The 17,903-nt window shown below is 42.7% G+C and overlaps 2 protein-coding genes across 4 annotated transcripts in view; both read right to left on the bottom strand.

Moving 5' to 3' along the window:
• Window positions 1–17,903, bottom strand: part of LOC109421232 (uncharacterized) — a 236,488-nt gene that overhangs the window by 198,413 nt on the left and 20,172 nt on the right. The window lies entirely within an intron of this gene.
• LOC134286526 (uncharacterized) lies at window positions 2,681–3,166 on the bottom strand. The gene has a single exon (XM_062848151.1). The coding sequence runs from the start codon at window positions 3,164–3,166 to the stop codon at window positions 2,681–2,683; it is 486 nt and encodes a 161-aa protein (XP_062704135.1).

The following is a 17,903-nucleotide window of genomic DNA, read 5'->3' as shown; positions in this document are numbered from 1 at the left end:
GCGACAGACACCGGATTGACCAGCTAACAAAAAATCCGGAAGATTGCCCGCCGGAGGCATAGCAAGAGCTCCTCAAATTAATCACATAAGTTGTTCGTAAGTACCTACCGGATCTAAGCGCATCTGAAAGAGAATTAGATTTTCTTTTCAAAAAGTGCTCGTTTGTTTCTCTACGATGCGGAATTGGATATGAAAAAGTGAAAAAAGTGCAGTTTGCCTATGCTGCGCAATGGCAAATTTTGGCGGAGCCCCTCTTTTCATAGGTTTCTCATTCCTGCCACCAGATGCGGAGGGATCGTTAGCTTCCGTTGGATTTACCTATTGGCTGAATGGCATTGAGTATGGCACATAAGGATCCGCAATCGATGTTAAAGTCATCCTGATTTACGATGCAAAAAAATAACGATCCGGAAACAGCCCTGTAGGCAAAACGTTGCACTCCGTTACCAAAATCCGGTTCAAATCCTTCCGAAAAACAGCAGCAGCAGTCAAAAGCACACAAAAATCCTTCAGATGCACTTGTGCATCCACAATCCACAGTGCAACCCACACAGCAGCAAACCAGCAAAGCGATGATCGATGATGGCAAAATCACAACACTAGACACATGCACAGCTCCGACGAATCGTTTCAGCAACAGCAGCAGCACAACTTTAGGCACAACTCACTATCCCGGTCGGCTGACCACAAAACTTTTCCACCGGTGGCGGCAGAATTTGTTCGATGCACTAACACACCGAGTTCGTTGACCTCCGAAGTACTTCTGATGCACTTAATGTCGTTGGTGTTTACTTTCGCCAGTTGCCGACCAGCCGACTAGCTCCGTCGTTCGGGTTGTCAGTGTTGGTGAGCTCCGTTGCTCGCACTCGCGCAGCTTACGCACACTTCTTCGGAACTGTCAGAGTTCGTTCGGAAATTCTCTTTTGCGTTCCCGGTCGCTGGAATCGTCTGGGGAACTGGTTCGCACACTGAGAAAATTATGGTGGTGTATGTGATCCTCGGAAAAAATGTGCTGCAAATGTGTGATACGAAAAATGTGTGTGTAGAAAAACTGTCGTCGACAAAATTTAACATGTTTTCACAAAATGGCGTTTTGCAATGTCTTTTCTCTATAGAAATTACAATTCGATAAAATTGTCACTTATCACTTTTTCATCTCCCACAAAAGAATAAAGCGAGGTTTTGTTCTGGCATAAAAGATTTTCACACAAAAGGCACTCTCAGAACAATAGAAACCAAGCCCAAAAAATTGGCGGAATAGGGCGGAATGCGAAATTCTTTTCACAAGGAGAAAAAATCTACTTACACCGAGCTCCTTGGATGAAATTCGTGGAATATATTCCAACCCACTAAAATTGCACGCTAATTCACACGCGAAAAAAAATGTCATGCAAAAAAAATAAACTTCACTAAAAAAATCTATCCTCGTACGCCAACTGAAATGACTGGTTAACGAGAGGTATAGAGACTTCTGGTATGTGGAACGATAATTAAAACAGGTGTTACTTCGTTGGTAGTCACTAAAGTTCTGATCTCTTATATTTCTCCTATTTCTTACACTGCCGAACTTCTCCTATTTTCCCTTTTCTCTCTTCGTACTATCACTCGATATCTCTGAGCGAGTTCTCAAGTTCTCGTCACTACTACAATTAGCAATTCGACTTCAACGATTGATTCGCCAGATACCGCTATGACAACGTCGTCTGCGAACTCCACGATAATAAAGCATCAGTGTTGACCCACCGTTGTACATTACTTTCCAGAGCATTGGGCCAAGTATTGACCCTATGGAACACCTGCTGTCATTTTCAACGACCTCTGCCCTACGTTGGTATCGTACACAGGGACTCTATTCAGGAAGTAGTTTCTCAGAATCCTACACAGATAGTCGGGAACCCGCATATTATCAAATATAATAAATTGAGAATATGACCCACTCTGGCGCAAAGTGGGAACGCATTCAACCGATAGCAGCGCCAAGGTTGACTCGCGGTCGAACTGATTTACTGATTTTAATAAATCAAATTTGATAGATTTTAACAGAGTTATGGGAATTGCCACAGCAGAAAATAACTTGCGAGAAAACGATTTGCGAGTTCAAAACGTGTTTATTCAGTTAAAAGTTTACATCGAATGAATGAAACGTCAGAAACAAAACAGGCACAGTGGTGCCAATAAAAGTGGGGGCAATAGGCAGCAGTGTTGTACACCCAACACCCTCCTTCAAGCGCTGCTGTCTATTATGTTTCCAGTTCAAAACCGAATTAGCGACATTTTTTCTTTGACTTCCGCTGCCTTTGCCCTGCGTTAAACATAATGTCGGAAGTGGAGCGCTGTATTGTACACCTGGTGCATTATACAGCGCCCCACTTCCGACATTGTGTCCAACGCAAGGCAAAAGCAGCGGAAGTCAAAGAAAAAATGTCGCTTATTCGGTTTTGAACTGGAAACATAATATAAGGCCGATGCCCACACGATAACGTCGAAACGCTCCAACCGGCAAGCTCTTCGTCATGGTTGGTTGGTTTTCCGAGCAAAGATACTCGAGTTGAATCCGTCCTTCTCGCACCAGGTCCTTCAGGAAGTGTTGCTTGACATCTACATGTTTTAAGCGTCCAAACTCCTTCGAATTTTCCGCGATCCGAATGGTGGACTGGTTGTCTTCGTAGAAGGTAATTGGTTAAACCAGTTTACATCCCAAGTCCTTCAGAAGCCGTACCATCCACATCTGATGACAAGCTGCATTGCAGAGAGCGTTGAGCTCCGCTTCTGTGGATGACAGCGAAATGGTTTTCTGCTTCCGAGTAATCCACCCCACAGTGCAACCTAGTACCTTAAAGATACAGCCGCTTATCGACCGGCGATCGGAAGTGTCGTTCGCCCAATCCGCGTCGGTGAACACTTCAAGCGTAGCTGCTGCGTTGTCGGCTTGGTACACGAGACACAGGTCTAGCGTCCCGCGTATGTACCGCAAGATCCGTTTGAGATGAATCCAATGGTCATCGGTAGGGCAGCTCTGATACTGACTATAGTAGTTCACAGCTGCCGCAATGTCCGGCCTCGTCGTCAGCGACACGTACGTCAGACGACACCCCACCAGCTCTCTGTACGGGTGTTTCGTCCGCTTCTCCTCCGTGCCTTTCTCCAACTTGAGCCGCACCTCCATGGGAGTGGAGACAGGCTTGCACTACTCCATGCCAAACCTTCGGAGCAAATCTTGCAAGAACCGCTTCTAGCTGATCTTCATCATCCTTGCTTCCACGTCACGTTCAATACGCATCCCGAGAAAGCTCTTCACATGACCTCCGTCGGTTATCTTGAACTCCATTGCCAGGCATCGCTTCACCGTCTCCACAATCTTCAAGTTCACTCCAGCAATGATCACGTCATCCACGTACACGACTAAGTACACGGTGTCCTGTACAACCTCCTTCCAAGCCGTTGCACGATGAAGCCGTCGAATCGATCATTCCATGTCTTCGCCGCTTGCTTCAACCCATAGAGGGACTTTTCCAGCCGGCACACTCGACCGCCCCCTCGGTCGAACCCCTCAGGCAGCACCATGTAAATTTCCTCGTCGAGCTTCCCGTTGAGGAAAGCCGTGGAAACATCCATCTGGTGGACCACCATCTTGTTGTGGTTCGCCAGAGCCAAAACCATACGCAGAGTGTCAAGTTTGGCGACAGGCAAGTAAGTCTCCGAATAATCGAAGCCGAATTTCTGGCTGAAGCCCCTCGCCACAAGTCGAGCTTTGTAGCGATCCGGTTCTCCGTTCAGTCCTCGCTTAATCTGGAACACCCATCTATTGGTCACTGCGGTACGCCCCGGAGGCAGCTTGGTCAACCTCCATGTTCCGTTCCTCGACTGGGAGTCCATCTCATCTGGCATAGCAGCTTCCCACTTACTCCAATCATCCCGCTTCTTGGCCTCCACAACAGTGGTTGGAAGGTTATCCACAAAATCCATCGCATTCAGAGCGTAGCCCGCATAGTCGACCTCGAAATCCTCGCGCCACGCCGGAGCAGTTCGTTGTCGCCTCGGTCTTCCTTCCGCGTTGCTAACAGGCAGCGTTTCAGCTGGTGCTTCAGCCGCCGGCTCAACCGCATCGTCCTCCAAAAAGCTTCTGAACTCGTCTCCGGTATCCTCGTACTCCGAGTCGCTGGGTTCCTCTTCCGTTTCATCTTCCTCTGGCTCCGGTTCGCGAATCACTGGAACCTTGACGAAACCATTGGAACGAGGTTTGCATCCGCTCTTCACCGTATCGCTTTCAATGCAATCCACATCCCGCGCATGGACTATCTTCTTCGCTACAGGATCCCACACACGGTAGCCATTGTGAGTATACCCTACAAAGATCCCCTTCCAGGCCTTCGCACCGAGCTTTTTACGATGCTCCTTCGGAATGTGCACGAACATTGGACAGCCGAAGACACGTAGCTTGCTGACATCTGGCTTTCGGCCCTCCCAGAGCTCGAAAGGCGTCACATTAGAATCCAGGGCACTCGACGGGCTTCGGTTTACCAAGAAAGCTGCAGTCTGAACCGCCTGACCCCAAAACCGCTTGTCTATCTTCGAATCCTCCAGCATAGACCTCGCCTTCTCCACAAGAGTGCGGTTCATCCGCTCGCTGACCCAATTCTGCTCTGGGGTGTACGGAACCGTCCATTCCACCTGGATACCCTTGTCCGCACAGAACCGCTTAAACTCCCTGCTTCTGTATTCACCGCCGTTGTCACAGCGGAGGCGGCACACCTTCTTCCCGAACATCGCCGTCACGTGAGCCTCGTACTGCCGGAAACATTCGAAGACTTCATCCTTGCTCTCAATCAGGATCGTCATGGTGAAATGACTCCAGTCATCTATAAAAGTGACGAAGTACTTCACCCCGCCTAAGCCGACCGGCGTAACAGGCCCGCACACATCAGAGTGTATCAACTCCAGCACTCGCGACGATCGTCTCGCGTCCCGCACAACGAACGGCTTTTGGGTTTGCTTACCGGTCACGCAAGCCTCGCACACGACGGTTTTCTTGTCCGAATTGTCATTGTTCACTTTCAGTCCGACGACCATTTGGTCCCGAATCAGTTTTTCGACACTTTTCGTATTCAAATGGCCAAATCGACGGTGCCACAGTTCGAGATGCTTCGAAATACGCCCACAGGATAACAATGTCTCACTCGCGCCGTGCTTGTCCGTAAAGAAATCCAGACGATACAGTTTCCCATACCGCGAGCTCGGATCCCCGGTGGATCCACACTTTCCCGTTATGGTACGTCACTTTCATCCCGATCTGGTCCCCCTCATCACCGAGAAAAGATTGCACCTTAACTCAGGCACATACAGCATATTGTGCACGGAACAGTCCGTATATTTACCTTTAACAAGAGCTTTCACTCTTACCGTGCCGAAATGCTTCGCCAGAATCGTTTCGCCGTTCTTCGCCACAGCGATCTCCACTGGATGCTCCAGCGGCTTCAGCTCGTCGAACAACGCCTTATCGTTCACGAGATGGTCGGAGCAGCCGGAATCGATGAACCACTGGAGCCGACTCATTTCGTCCGGTGGATCCACGTCACTGCTCACGCCGACGAAACATACGCCGCCGTCCTCAGCCAGATATGCCTTCGATCTTTGTTTCCGATTCTGTTCTCCCTCCTTTTTCCTCGGGCAGTCGGCGAGCTTGTGGCCCTCCTGCTTGCAGCCGAAGCACTGGAAGACCTTCTTCTTCTTCTTCTCCTGCTTGCCTCCCGAGAACGCTGCCGAATCGCTTTTTGCCGTGCTGCTCGATTCACCACCCACTGTTTTACGCTTCATCTCCTCGTCAAGCAACCTGCATTTGACGATCTCCATGTTGAGGTTCTCCTCCGGCATGGTCTCGATGGCCGTCACCACCGTCGAAAACGCTGGCCCCAACGTAAGCAGTAGGTGGCAAATGATGTCCAGCTCCTCCATCTCCGCTCCAGTAGCTCGATATTCCCTGACGAGGCGATCGAAACGCAGGAAATGTTCGTGGAGCGAGCCGCCCTCGTACCGCAGGCTCAGCATCCGTCGCTTCAGATGCATGAGGCTAGCGATGCTCCTCCTCTCAAACACCCGTCGTAGTGCTTCCCAAATCGCCTTGGGGATCTTCTTCTCCTGGACGTACTCGAGCTGGCTATCACTGATCCTCGAGATGAGCAGCGATCTGCACTTCCGATCCTGCTTACTCCGCTTCTCCCGCAACTTTTGCTTCTCGTCCTTCTTCTGCTGCGTGTCGCCAGGCTGTTCCTGCAGCTCTTCTACTTCTTCTGCCTCTTGCTCCACACACACGAACAGGTCGTGCTCTTCCACCAGCACCTGTGTGCGAAACTTCCAGGCCATGTAGTTGCTGCCGTCGAACATGTAGACGCGCTCCGTTTTTCCGTCGTCCTCCATCGTAGGAACCACTACCGAAACGAACCGAACCGGAATTACTGGGCACACAACCTAACAGAGTTATGGGAATTGCCACAGCAGAAAATAACTTGCGAGAAAACGATTTGCGAGTTCAAAATACAAAAACGTGTTTATTCAGTTAAAAGTTTACATCGAATGAATGAAACGTCAAAAACAAAACAGGCACAGTGGTGCCAATAAAAGTGGGGGCAATATGCAGCAGTGTTGTACACTCAACAGATTCATTCAAGCTGTTTATGTTAGTAAGTAAACTTGCATGCAACTTTCGGAGAATATTGGGAAATATCGTACCTAACATAAATCGCTTAAAACTATTAAATTTGATTTGATAAAACAAAATATTTTGCATGATTCGTTAATTTAGAGGTTAATTGACCAATTTACCTTTTGATTGTTTAAAAAAATATTTCCATGCTTAAGGAGAAACTAGATCCATTTCCTCACTTCTTGGTTTTTGATTTTTAATAAAATAACGAAGCAACATTTTCAAAATCGATTTTTGTGCACATGTAGAGTATGAATCAAGGTATTTCCTGATTTTTTTTTTCAGATGGAAAATGCTTTTAGTTTTTGCAGAAACCATTTTTGAACAAAATTTCACAAAAAAATGGTTTCTGCAAAAACGAAAAATATTTTCCACCTGGAAAAAAATCAGGAGATACCTTGATCCATACTCTACATGTGCACGAAACCCGATTTTGAAAATAATGCTTCGTTATTTTATAAAAAAACAAAAAATGAGGAAATGCATCCAATTTCGCCTTAATGGCTGGCAGTCAAAAAAGCCCAAAAACGCATATTTTGCCCTATAAAGTGGGGTATAGCTCAAAATTGTGACGTGCTGGAGCAAATCTGAGCCCGGATTTGGATTCAGCGGCCCAAAATCTGCCAGAGACACATAAGTTTGCTCTTGAGACAAAGAAATGTTGCGCTGTGTAGTATGAATTAGAGTGACTGGAAGGGAGAGTGGCGTCATGTTCCCATTTTGACAGGTCTCCTGCTCGTTTGGAACAGGAATTTGTATGGATTTGACAGATGACCGCTGTTCCAATTTTGACATTGACGCCACTCTAAGTTAAAGCCACTCTAGTATGAATAAATGCATGAGTGGGTTATCTTGTACATAAACGTCTTTGATATTATGCAGGGCTACGGCGATAGCTTCCCAACTCGCGCTGTTAAACGCGTTTTTAACGTCTATCTTTACCACGGCGCAGTAGCGATCTCCTCTCCGCTTTTGTGAGGATGCCCTTTTCGCCTTCTCAACGACGGTCCGCATTGCGTCAACCTTCGATTTTCCCTTGCGGAAGCTGAACTGCATCGTGGACAGCCCTGCTCACACTTTCGGTATACTCAGTCAGCCTGTTAAGGATAATCCTCCCCACGAGCGTATCCAATAGACAGATCGGCCTGTACGATGCTGGATTTCTCGGCTGCTATCTTGGTTTTGAAAGCAGAACTAGTTTTTGAACCTTCCATATATCAGGAAAGTTGTCTTCTTCCAGGCATTTCTACAACGCTGACCTGAACATATCGGGATACTCCAGGATCGCTGCTTTCAACGCCACGTTGGGGATTCCATCCGGACCCGAAGCCTTCTTTACCTTCAATGCTTTCGCCACGGCAACGAGCTCGTTATTGGATACCAGTCGGTTTACGGCAAATTCCGCATCGCCCTCGCTCTACGGCGTACGTGGCCACGTTGTTGTATCGTGTTTCGGAAATATGTGCTTCACACATGTCATCGAACGATGTCCAATTTCAATTCCTACTTGGCGTCATGCTGAGTCAACGCTAGACATCGGCAGTCATCAACCCATAAGGCTGATGGCTGTTACATTGCATAAGCGTTTCCCAAGTAAGTGTCAACTTACGGGGTTATTGTTTTATGGCTGTTCCCAGGCAGGGCTGTTGCCAAGGCGCCATGCTGGGCGACAGCGCTGACTCGATGGTCTCTCTTTCAACATATTCTCTCTCTCCCGATCAGTGCATCGATCACTGATTGGTTAGCTATTAAATAAGGACTTCAGATACCTCCAGTAAATAGGAGTTAGCTTAAGTTAAGATTTTGAATAAAGATTCATTCGGGTGACAACCTTCAACAAAGTGTGTCTTCTAAAGTGAGATATCACGACCTGCTCTACATGGCAAACCGTGACAAATTGATTGATCCAGCAGTGAAAAATTGGATAATAGAAATTAAGTTAACAAAGTGAGCTGCGCAAGTATTGAGGAACTCCGTTTAAAAAGCATATTGGCGCGAGCATGGGAAATTCTTTTAAGTGCATCATCGTTGTTGTCGTTATTGTGCTGTTTATGGCAGTGAAAACCATCATAGACACGTTCCTCAGTTTCCTAGAAGAACTGAAAGAAAACAACAATTTGGCTAAGCATGCCATTCATTAATTGGACAGTGAAGTGCCCGAATAAGTTGTGTGTATAGTTCAGCAATAAAAACACAATGGGCACCACGAAGTCAAAAATTACCGAAAACACGGGTGACCCACAGGTACAGGTGCTAAATCAATTAACCATTCACGAAGAATTGCACGTGCAGCACGACATCAAAATAAACATCATCATCATCATAGTGTCAATCCAGTTATTGATAACCTTGTACCGTGTTTACAAAGAATACGCGTTAAAACAGGCTTTAAAAGCCGCGAAGAGCATATCCGCGCTAAATAAACTTAACGATGTCTGAAGACTTATAAACACAGATAAACACTAGTGAAAAGAAAAACAAATTACTAATCCTCAAGTGCTTCAGTGAGGGACGATCATAGCAATATTGCGTCTCCGTCGTCGGCATCAGTGACCAGTGAAAGCGTAAATTTTGTGCGATAGCAGCCGCGCCAGCTCCGATGTGTCCGTGGAACCCAACCTACCGGCACGCCGATCGGGAACGATGGGTCTGCATCTAATCGGCAACTAGGAGTGAGCACCAGCGAAGACGATGAGCGTTGAGAAGTGCGCCTCCGCCATTCGTGCGAGAAATCATCAGAAGCTGAGAAAAATAAGCGTAAGTGCATGCACACTATATAAAAAAAAAGCAACAAGCAAAATTGGCTAGTGTTTTGTTCACACAAATCATTAATTCAGTAAAACTAGATAATAGCCTAGAAAATCAGATAATCGTGTAAAAGTCTACACATATTTTCAAAGACATTCAAAAACTAATAGAACTAAAGAGACTATCAGAACGTGTCTCGTTTAAGGGTGCTGTAGCAGCAATAACCGTAACGAACAGATTTAAAAAGTACATTAAAATGACATCCATTCTGGATATCATTAAAACTGCTTCCATGCTCGTTCCTAACCCGCATAGAAAAATACTATTCTTGGTATCGTGCATATCATACGATGTTTATTGGTAGAATGATAACTATATAAGTAATCATCGTGCTATGATAAAATTATAAGGGTTGAAAAAATACAATTATTCACGACTTTTCATGAATCATAAAACTTATGATAATGATGCATTGAATAATACATGAATAATTTTGAAAAATATTATTCCCCATAAACTTAAGAACAAAACTTTGTTTTCGGCTGCTTTTTTTACTGTATCCAGGAATTAATAATAGAAATAGAAGGTCATCACCTTGGCTTGCATTGCTATCCTATTTAAACGCCCTAAACCGGCACTTTTTGACGAAAAAAAAACACTCACTCACAAACACACACACTTAATGCTGGAACGCATTTGATAATACGTACCATAACTTTCACGCTGCCGTTACCATCGGAAAGCTCTTGCAAAATTATCTTCCTTAACCTTTTGAAGCCGGATTGTTTTGCCGCTGCTGTCGGACTCGTTTGTTATGTTCGGTTTCATCGCCGGGGCCATATTGACCCCTCTGGCTCCAAAAGGTTGACTTGAACTCACCATGCATCCTTGGAAATTGTATCTCCGGATTTCTTCTTTGAGTTAAAATATCCATCTGATCAGCCACTTTACACATCACTGGGTTCTAGACAACCGCGAGCACTTATCGACTTTGGCCTAGTACACAGCGCACCCGCGGAACTACGTAGGAACATCGACAATCACCGTTCAAATCCCAAACACACAAAAAAATTACAAAAAAAAAACTATGAGAGTAAACAATTATTCACTGAATGGACCAATTTGACAGAATCCGCCGAGAGACCGCAGGGGTGTACACATTTTTTGAGGTCGGTAAAACAGATTGCATGAAATATTTCCGCTTTATTTTTATGATCCACTGTATCGTCAATTTTATCATAAACTGATTATTTCATGTATGATTTCTCGAAATTTTTGTTCGAGGAAAAGAGCATTTTTGAATGGTAACGATACTTAACAACCCATTCGGTCTATCATTGAAACTTCGAATATGATTACTGCAATCTTTGATATGATTCTTGGTATCATCGATTTATAATCCATTTTATGATAGTATAAATCATCTGAAAATGATATCCTGTATAATAGTCATATAATACCGTTTTATTCGGGAAGTATGATGGCAACAGCGAAAATTTAAACAGAATTGTCTCGGCCATCACCGCCTTAAAAACATTACTCGACAATAACAACAAAGAAGCCGCGATACGGGTGGTATTTTCGAAGTTGTCCGGCAAAGCTAGATCAGCTGCCGGCGATAACCCGCAAGATCTTGACACTATCATCAATGGTTTAAAGGCAAGATGTACAGGTACATGCCAACCAGAGATAATCCTCGCAAAATTGGCCAACGAACGACAGAGTTCCGACCTAGCAAAATTTACGGAGCAGGTCGAAAAATTGACCGTACAACTAGAAAACGCATACATAGCAGAAAATGTGCCCATTGCAACTGCATCGAGGCTAGCCGTTCGAGCGGGCACGAATGCACTTGCAAACGGGTTACGTAATAAAGAATCACAACTTATCATAAAGGCCGGTTAATTTGAAACCCTTGCCGAAGCTATAGGCACGGCAAACGAAAACGAAAAAAATAACTCATCGAATTCCGTCTTATTCTGCAACAGCAACGCGCACCACCACGCTAGAGGTGGTTATCGTGGACGAAATCATAGGGGAAATGGATTTCGCAGTGGTTATGGATACCGCGAAAGGCAAAACTATAACCAAAATAATCCTAATTCATCTCGAGGAAGAGGTACACACTAAGATTTTTTCGCCGAATCTCGGCAAATAATTTGCCGAGATTGGCACCGCCGAGTGCTCGGCAATCATCTCAGCAAAAAATGAATTTACCGGGATCTCGGCAATCGCAAAACTGGCAGCTGTTACTTTTTTGCCGAGATTCTTAGTAAACCAAATTACTGAATCTCGGCAGTTTTTATTTGTTTTGATTGCGTTTAGAAAAGAAGAAGAAAAAGAACATGAACAATATTAGATTCAATGAAAAAGTAATAAAATCAAACATTTTCATCATATTTATTGCTTGTCTAAGGCGTAAATTGTGAAATTTATTCTTTTATTGCCACTGTACCACACCGGAATTCGTCATCATTGTCCAAAAGGTTCAGGTCAAACACTACATGCACCAGGTCTCTCAACACAACTTCTTTCGTTTTGCAATAAAAAATCAGATTAGAACATTCATCTACTTACGTATAAACAATTTCTTCCTTTCTTACAATTTCCCGTTTTCCTTTAACTGGTTGGTAAAGGCAGCCGTATATTTCCGCGAATAAATTAAGTGAAAATCTTAGCGAAGACACATTTGATTCTGCCACTTCAAGTTCTGCAGAATTTGGTTCCGATGGTGCAATCCAAATTGACAGCTCTATTTATTACTGAAATTCGGCAATGCATGGAATAAATGCCGAGAACTCGGTAAAGAACATTACTGATTTCAGCATTTTCTTTGTTTGCTGATTTTCTCAGCAAATAGATCTGTCAAACTTTGCAACTTGAAGATGGTTTGCTGATATCTCAGCAAATTTGTTTGGTAAATCTCAGTAAAGCCGTTTTGATTGCCGAAATATCGGCAAAATCGTACATTGCCGTTCAAGATCAGCAAAATTTTCTGCCGAGCTCAAGAATCAAATTTAAGTGTGAGTTATGTACAGCGCGGTTATAGAAATAGAGGTGGAAATCGTCACCGAGGAGGAAATTATCATCCCCAAAACCGTGTGTTCTACGCTCAGGCGGAAAACTTCCAAGTCCCCCAACAACTGAACGTTGGGGGTATGACGGGTATGGCTGGTACGACGGGAATGATCGTACAACCAGAGCTACAACCAAACCAACAAATTCCTCAACAGAGTTCACAAGTAGCGTTAGCAAACGTTGTGAGACGCTAAAATGTTTTAATATTAACACATCATGCTCAAATTTTATAAACATCCAAATAGCCGCCTCCAATCAAGTGTGCACTCTTTTAGTGGACACAGGGGCGAATATTTCTATATTAAAATCCAATATTATTAAACCAAATGAATTAGTGAACATTGACGAGACATGCGCAGTTACAGGAATTACCGAGCAAAAACTACACACTATAGGAACGATTTCGACAGATATATTATGCCCTGACAACATTTCAATTCATCATAAATTTCAACTAATTAATGAAGATTTTCCTATTCCAACAGATGGAATTATAGGAAGAGATTTTCTTACTAAATTTCACTGTTGTATTAATTATGATACATGGATACTTACGGCGATAAAACATATTTTTACGGGAGAAATCGTTGTGCAAACACAAAAATTTTCGGCATGGGAGCGGTTTCCCTACCAAAAATTTTGGTGTTCTCGAGAGTCCAACTTTTTCAAATTTTGACTAAAATCAAATATTTTTTACGAACATAATCCTTAGGATCTTAGCTTAAAACTGATTTTTTTAGATTTTTTATATCACTTTCCATTAATTTAAAAAAAATCGAAACGTGCGCCAAAGTCGGGTTCTACCAGGTTTTCCATGAAGCTTCCCCTTAAGTATCGTAACAATATAAAAACATATTTTTCTCCATATGTATTTTTTTGCAAAACCATACATTTTATTGTTAACTAGCTGTCCCGGCAAACGTTGTCTTGCCAAGCTGTGGTGGTTTGACAACTATTGAGCTTATAACATCACCGCACTCTAGATTGGTTTCACTTCGATCGCGTTGATTTCCTTCCCAGCTCATGAAAAATAAACACTTTATCAATTTTCTTATTTTTCTAGTTGATTTTCGTAACTTTTTGTACATATAAACACAGCCACCACGAATACGAATCGCACCATGCAAGAGTCATGCTGATCGGTTCATCCGTTCTTGAGTTTTGTTGCCTCAAAGGAACTTTAAACTCATTTTTATATATAGATGAATTGTTCAAAATACTGATACGTGGGTTTAAATATACCGTACATTGTATGGATGAATGGTTTCAAACAATAAAATGTACCGTAAATAAATGGTTTTTAATTGTAACTAGCTGTCCCGGCAAACTTTGTCTTGCCCATGGTTTGATGATTTGACAACTGTTAAGGTCATTGCAGCACCGCCCTCTAGATTATGTTTATTTCTATCAAGTTGAATTCCCTCCCAGCTCATAAAAATCTGTAACTTTACTATTTTCATACTTTTCTACAGAATTTTGGTCACTTTTTGTACATATAAACACAGCCACCACGAATACGAATCGAACCGTGCAAGAGTCATGCTGATCGGTCCGCCCGTTCTTGAGTTTTGTTGCCTCAAAGGAAATTTAAACTCATTTATATATATATAGATTTCACTACTGATTATACATTTAATCAAATGGTTTTGGAATGGTTCTCTTTTGTTATGTTGTATTGTTTTACATTACATAAACTATATATTGCTATATTATCTTGTCATTTTCCTTCTGTTAATGGCATCTTAGGCTTACTAGATTTATTAGAATGCGCTTTGGGAATTCTCCAGAGCGTTTTGGACAACCCTTCATATATAGGATCGCCCACGTCTAAGTCTGAGTATGTGAGTAGTCTCTGATTGCATTAACAGTTGAAGCTTAGGCTCCCATGACCCACCAGCCAGATAACCGGGTTTTGCAAACTAAGCATTATTTGTGGCAACACTTTGAGCGGCATGATGGAACTATGCCGAGCGCGCTAAGTGTTATTAGACCACTAATGAAGTGGGTGACGAGGTACATAAGTATCATTACAGCGTGCTTAACCGTTATTGCAATATTGAGGCACCAGTTTGACTAAAGTTTGAAATACAAACAACTCATGAGAAAACTGTCAAGTTCGATTCAAATATAAGTTAGGTTAAAAAGCGAACCCGCAGACGAACCTATATTAGAAGTCATTTCAGTGTTCAGTCCAGTCCATATGTTAAAGATGGCTCTACGTCAAAGATAAAGTTTGTCAATAGCATTTGATTCGATTGTGGTCGAAGGCAAGTTCACATGAGAGAAGAGGAGAAAACTCCCCTAAATGCAAATACAGAAAGAATAGTGTTGAACTCATCCACTGATTTACGGTAATCTGACCTGCATCTTTTCGGGTTAGCCTACATTCGTATTTCTCTCATCGCACTCTACACACCTAGCCCGCCATATCTCTTGGACCCCTGCTTGGACCTGCAGTTCTTAGGACATCTGGTTTACCACTGATTTAAACATGTTATTAGGGGGATTCACTTAACAGCGTAAACTGATTAAACTGATTGAACATCACGATCACCAAGGCAATCTTTGATTATTTCATTCGCAAAATCATGGAACATTTCAAATAAGCAGAAAATCATGGCTTACGCAGCAATTTAATCTGTTTAGTGAGTACCCCTATTGACTTTGAATTGATGTTTCAACTTATTCACTTTTTTCTTTTTCCTTTTTTTGCATCAAAAAAGTCACAAACATCAACAAAACAAAGCACGGAAAAAATCTTATACTGAATAAATAATTATTATGCCTCTCAAGAAAAATCAGAATATGGCGATTATCTGCCTATGGCTTCTGATATTAGCGCAACAGTCACTAATCATAACAGCGTCACCAGATTTAAAAGTATATAATTCCATTATATGGGGTTTGACAGCAAGAACACTCATTCCACTGAGCCACTCTTGCCGTTCGAGCATGAGCATTGACGACCGTACACTTCGTAGTTGCTACTCCGTGATTGACCAGAGCTAGCGGAATTGCACAGAGAACCAATAGATGGGGCTTGGGATTAGCGCACCTTCCTCAATGTACACGTTCCGAGAGCTCAAACTTTTTTGGGTCAATAACGGCGCCGGCCACGTCCTTACGGTCTACCGGGGAAGGGAAGGAATGTTAGTTTGACAACCGTTGCTACTAGAGGTTGTATGTACTACTGGACCCTCCACAGTTGTCACGGGAAGGAGTTTTTGTTAGTTGGCGGGATCAATAGTTACATAAATCAGGATTCGCTTTGGTAAGCGATGTAATGCATGTAACCGTGAGCATACACAAAACACATATACACAGAGTTGTGTCACCTAACAGTTAGGAAGAATGGTGAGTCCTTGAAAATTCTGAGTAGGAATCTAGAGAATGTTTTATGTAACGAAAGAGATCTTGCATCACCTCGCAATTCAGAGAACTGGTGAACCAATACGCAGTGATACTTGCCTCTGATACCATGGACTCGATACAATGAGACAAAACTCTGTGCCGACACCATCAGTGGCGGACCGCACAATTCAAGGGAAGAAATACTGAAACATATTGTAAAACAAAAAACTAAGGTCAGCACCTTGAAGTGCCGGATTGTACAATAATATATGGAAATTTCATTGAAAAAAATGTGTTTAGCGAGAATTTTGGCCGACGAACTTTACAGTGCTTGCTGCGTAAATTCTTGAAAGATTGATATGAGTAATATATACAAACTTTAATAAATAAATAATTAAAAAATTCTATATACAAACAGAACTAGGCAGAGGAAGTGATTATTTGATGCAAGATGCAATTTTGGAAATTGACGAAAACAAAACACATGTCGACACTCATGGTGACGAACTATACAATTTCGATGAAAGAATATTGAACAGATACATACATACATACATTAAAATTAGACACAAGCTATCATCTATTATGAATCAAGAAGTTAATGAAAATAGAGGCAATATAGAGGAGAGGAACAACATGAGCATGAGCATGAGCATGAGATGACCGTACAATTCGTAGTTGCTACTCCGTTACTGACCAGAACAGTCAACATTGCACAGGGAACCAAATGGATGGGGCCTGGGTGTAGCTTTCCATCCTCAATGTGCAATTTTGAAGGTTAAAAACTTAAAATTGTCAGTACCGGCGCCGGCCACGTCCTAACGGTCATCGGGGAAGGGAAGCAATGTTGGTGTGACATCCGTTGCTACTAGAGACCGTGTGTACCTCCGCATCCCCACGGTTGTCACAGGAAGGAAGTTTGTTAGTGGGAAGGGAAGGGATAGAAAGTTTCATAGATCTGGATTCACATTGGTAAGTGATGTGAGCTATGCAACCCTTGATATGATTTAGTCTTCCGCCAGCCGGCTGTCGGAAGAATACAATAATTTTATTGTATGTTTGTGTATTAAATTTAATTATATACCGGGTATGAATAATTTTTAAACCACGCTTATGTCGGATCAACTCGTAATAACGCACGTTTTAAGCTTATCGTTTCTCAGTCAGAAAATAAACTGTATGCAATTCCGTTTAGTGCAGGGCTGCCCAACGTACGGCCCGCGGGCCGGATCCGGCCCGCGACATCATTTTGTGTGGCCCGCGGCACGAATGAAGAAATGTAATAGAATTTCACCCGAGGAGTAATACTTTTGAATATATTTTTTTGCTAACATTGTAAAACAAATTAATAAAAACAAGAACTGTGAGTAACTTTAGAAATAAATGAAAACAATTTGAGAAAGAATAAAATCAAAGTAATTTTCTTTCAAAACAGTCGTTACCAAGTGCACGCACAGTGAATAATATAAAATAAAATAAAATCTAAAATAATAACACGTATACATTTTTAACCACTCAGAAGAGCATTCCAAATGCAAAAATTCCAAAAACGATTGACGGTAGGCACTATGACCCTTGAAAAAGCCCAAATCCTCAGACCGAAACGTCAGAAATGTAGATAAAATCGTTCTTGATTTGAATACTGAGATAGACATTCGCCTTTTCATCAAATTTCCAGTCGTGAAACCCCATATTAAAACAAATCAATCAGAATTCCACGAGCATTCGGAGATTTTATTTTCGTTGTAAGATTTCAGCATGAATTTAGATCCAGCGTAGGATCTAACGTAGAATGCTGTTCTATAAAAGCCATTGCATTTTTCTAAATACTGAAACCAGCTCCAAAATTCTGCGGAAATGTTCATATATTCAGTAAACACCAAAATTCCATTCGAAACTGAAAATTGTTGGAATAAAAGTTTCATTTTCATCTTAAGAATTCTTAAATTTCTATCGGTTTGGGTTGAAGCCATTAGGGTACCGAGCCACTAGGGCAGTGGTTTTTAGTTTGGGCACTTTTCCGCTA

This window comes from Aedes albopictus, chromosome 2, assembly GCF_035046485.1.
Source record: "Aedes albopictus strain Foshan chromosome 2, AalbF5, whole genome shotgun sequence".
Taxonomy (NCBI): domain Eukaryota; kingdom Metazoa; phylum Arthropoda; class Insecta; order Diptera; family Culicidae; genus Aedes; species Aedes albopictus.
Note: the sequence above shows the minus strand (reverse complement) of the source record. Positions and strands in the feature narration are given on the sequence as shown.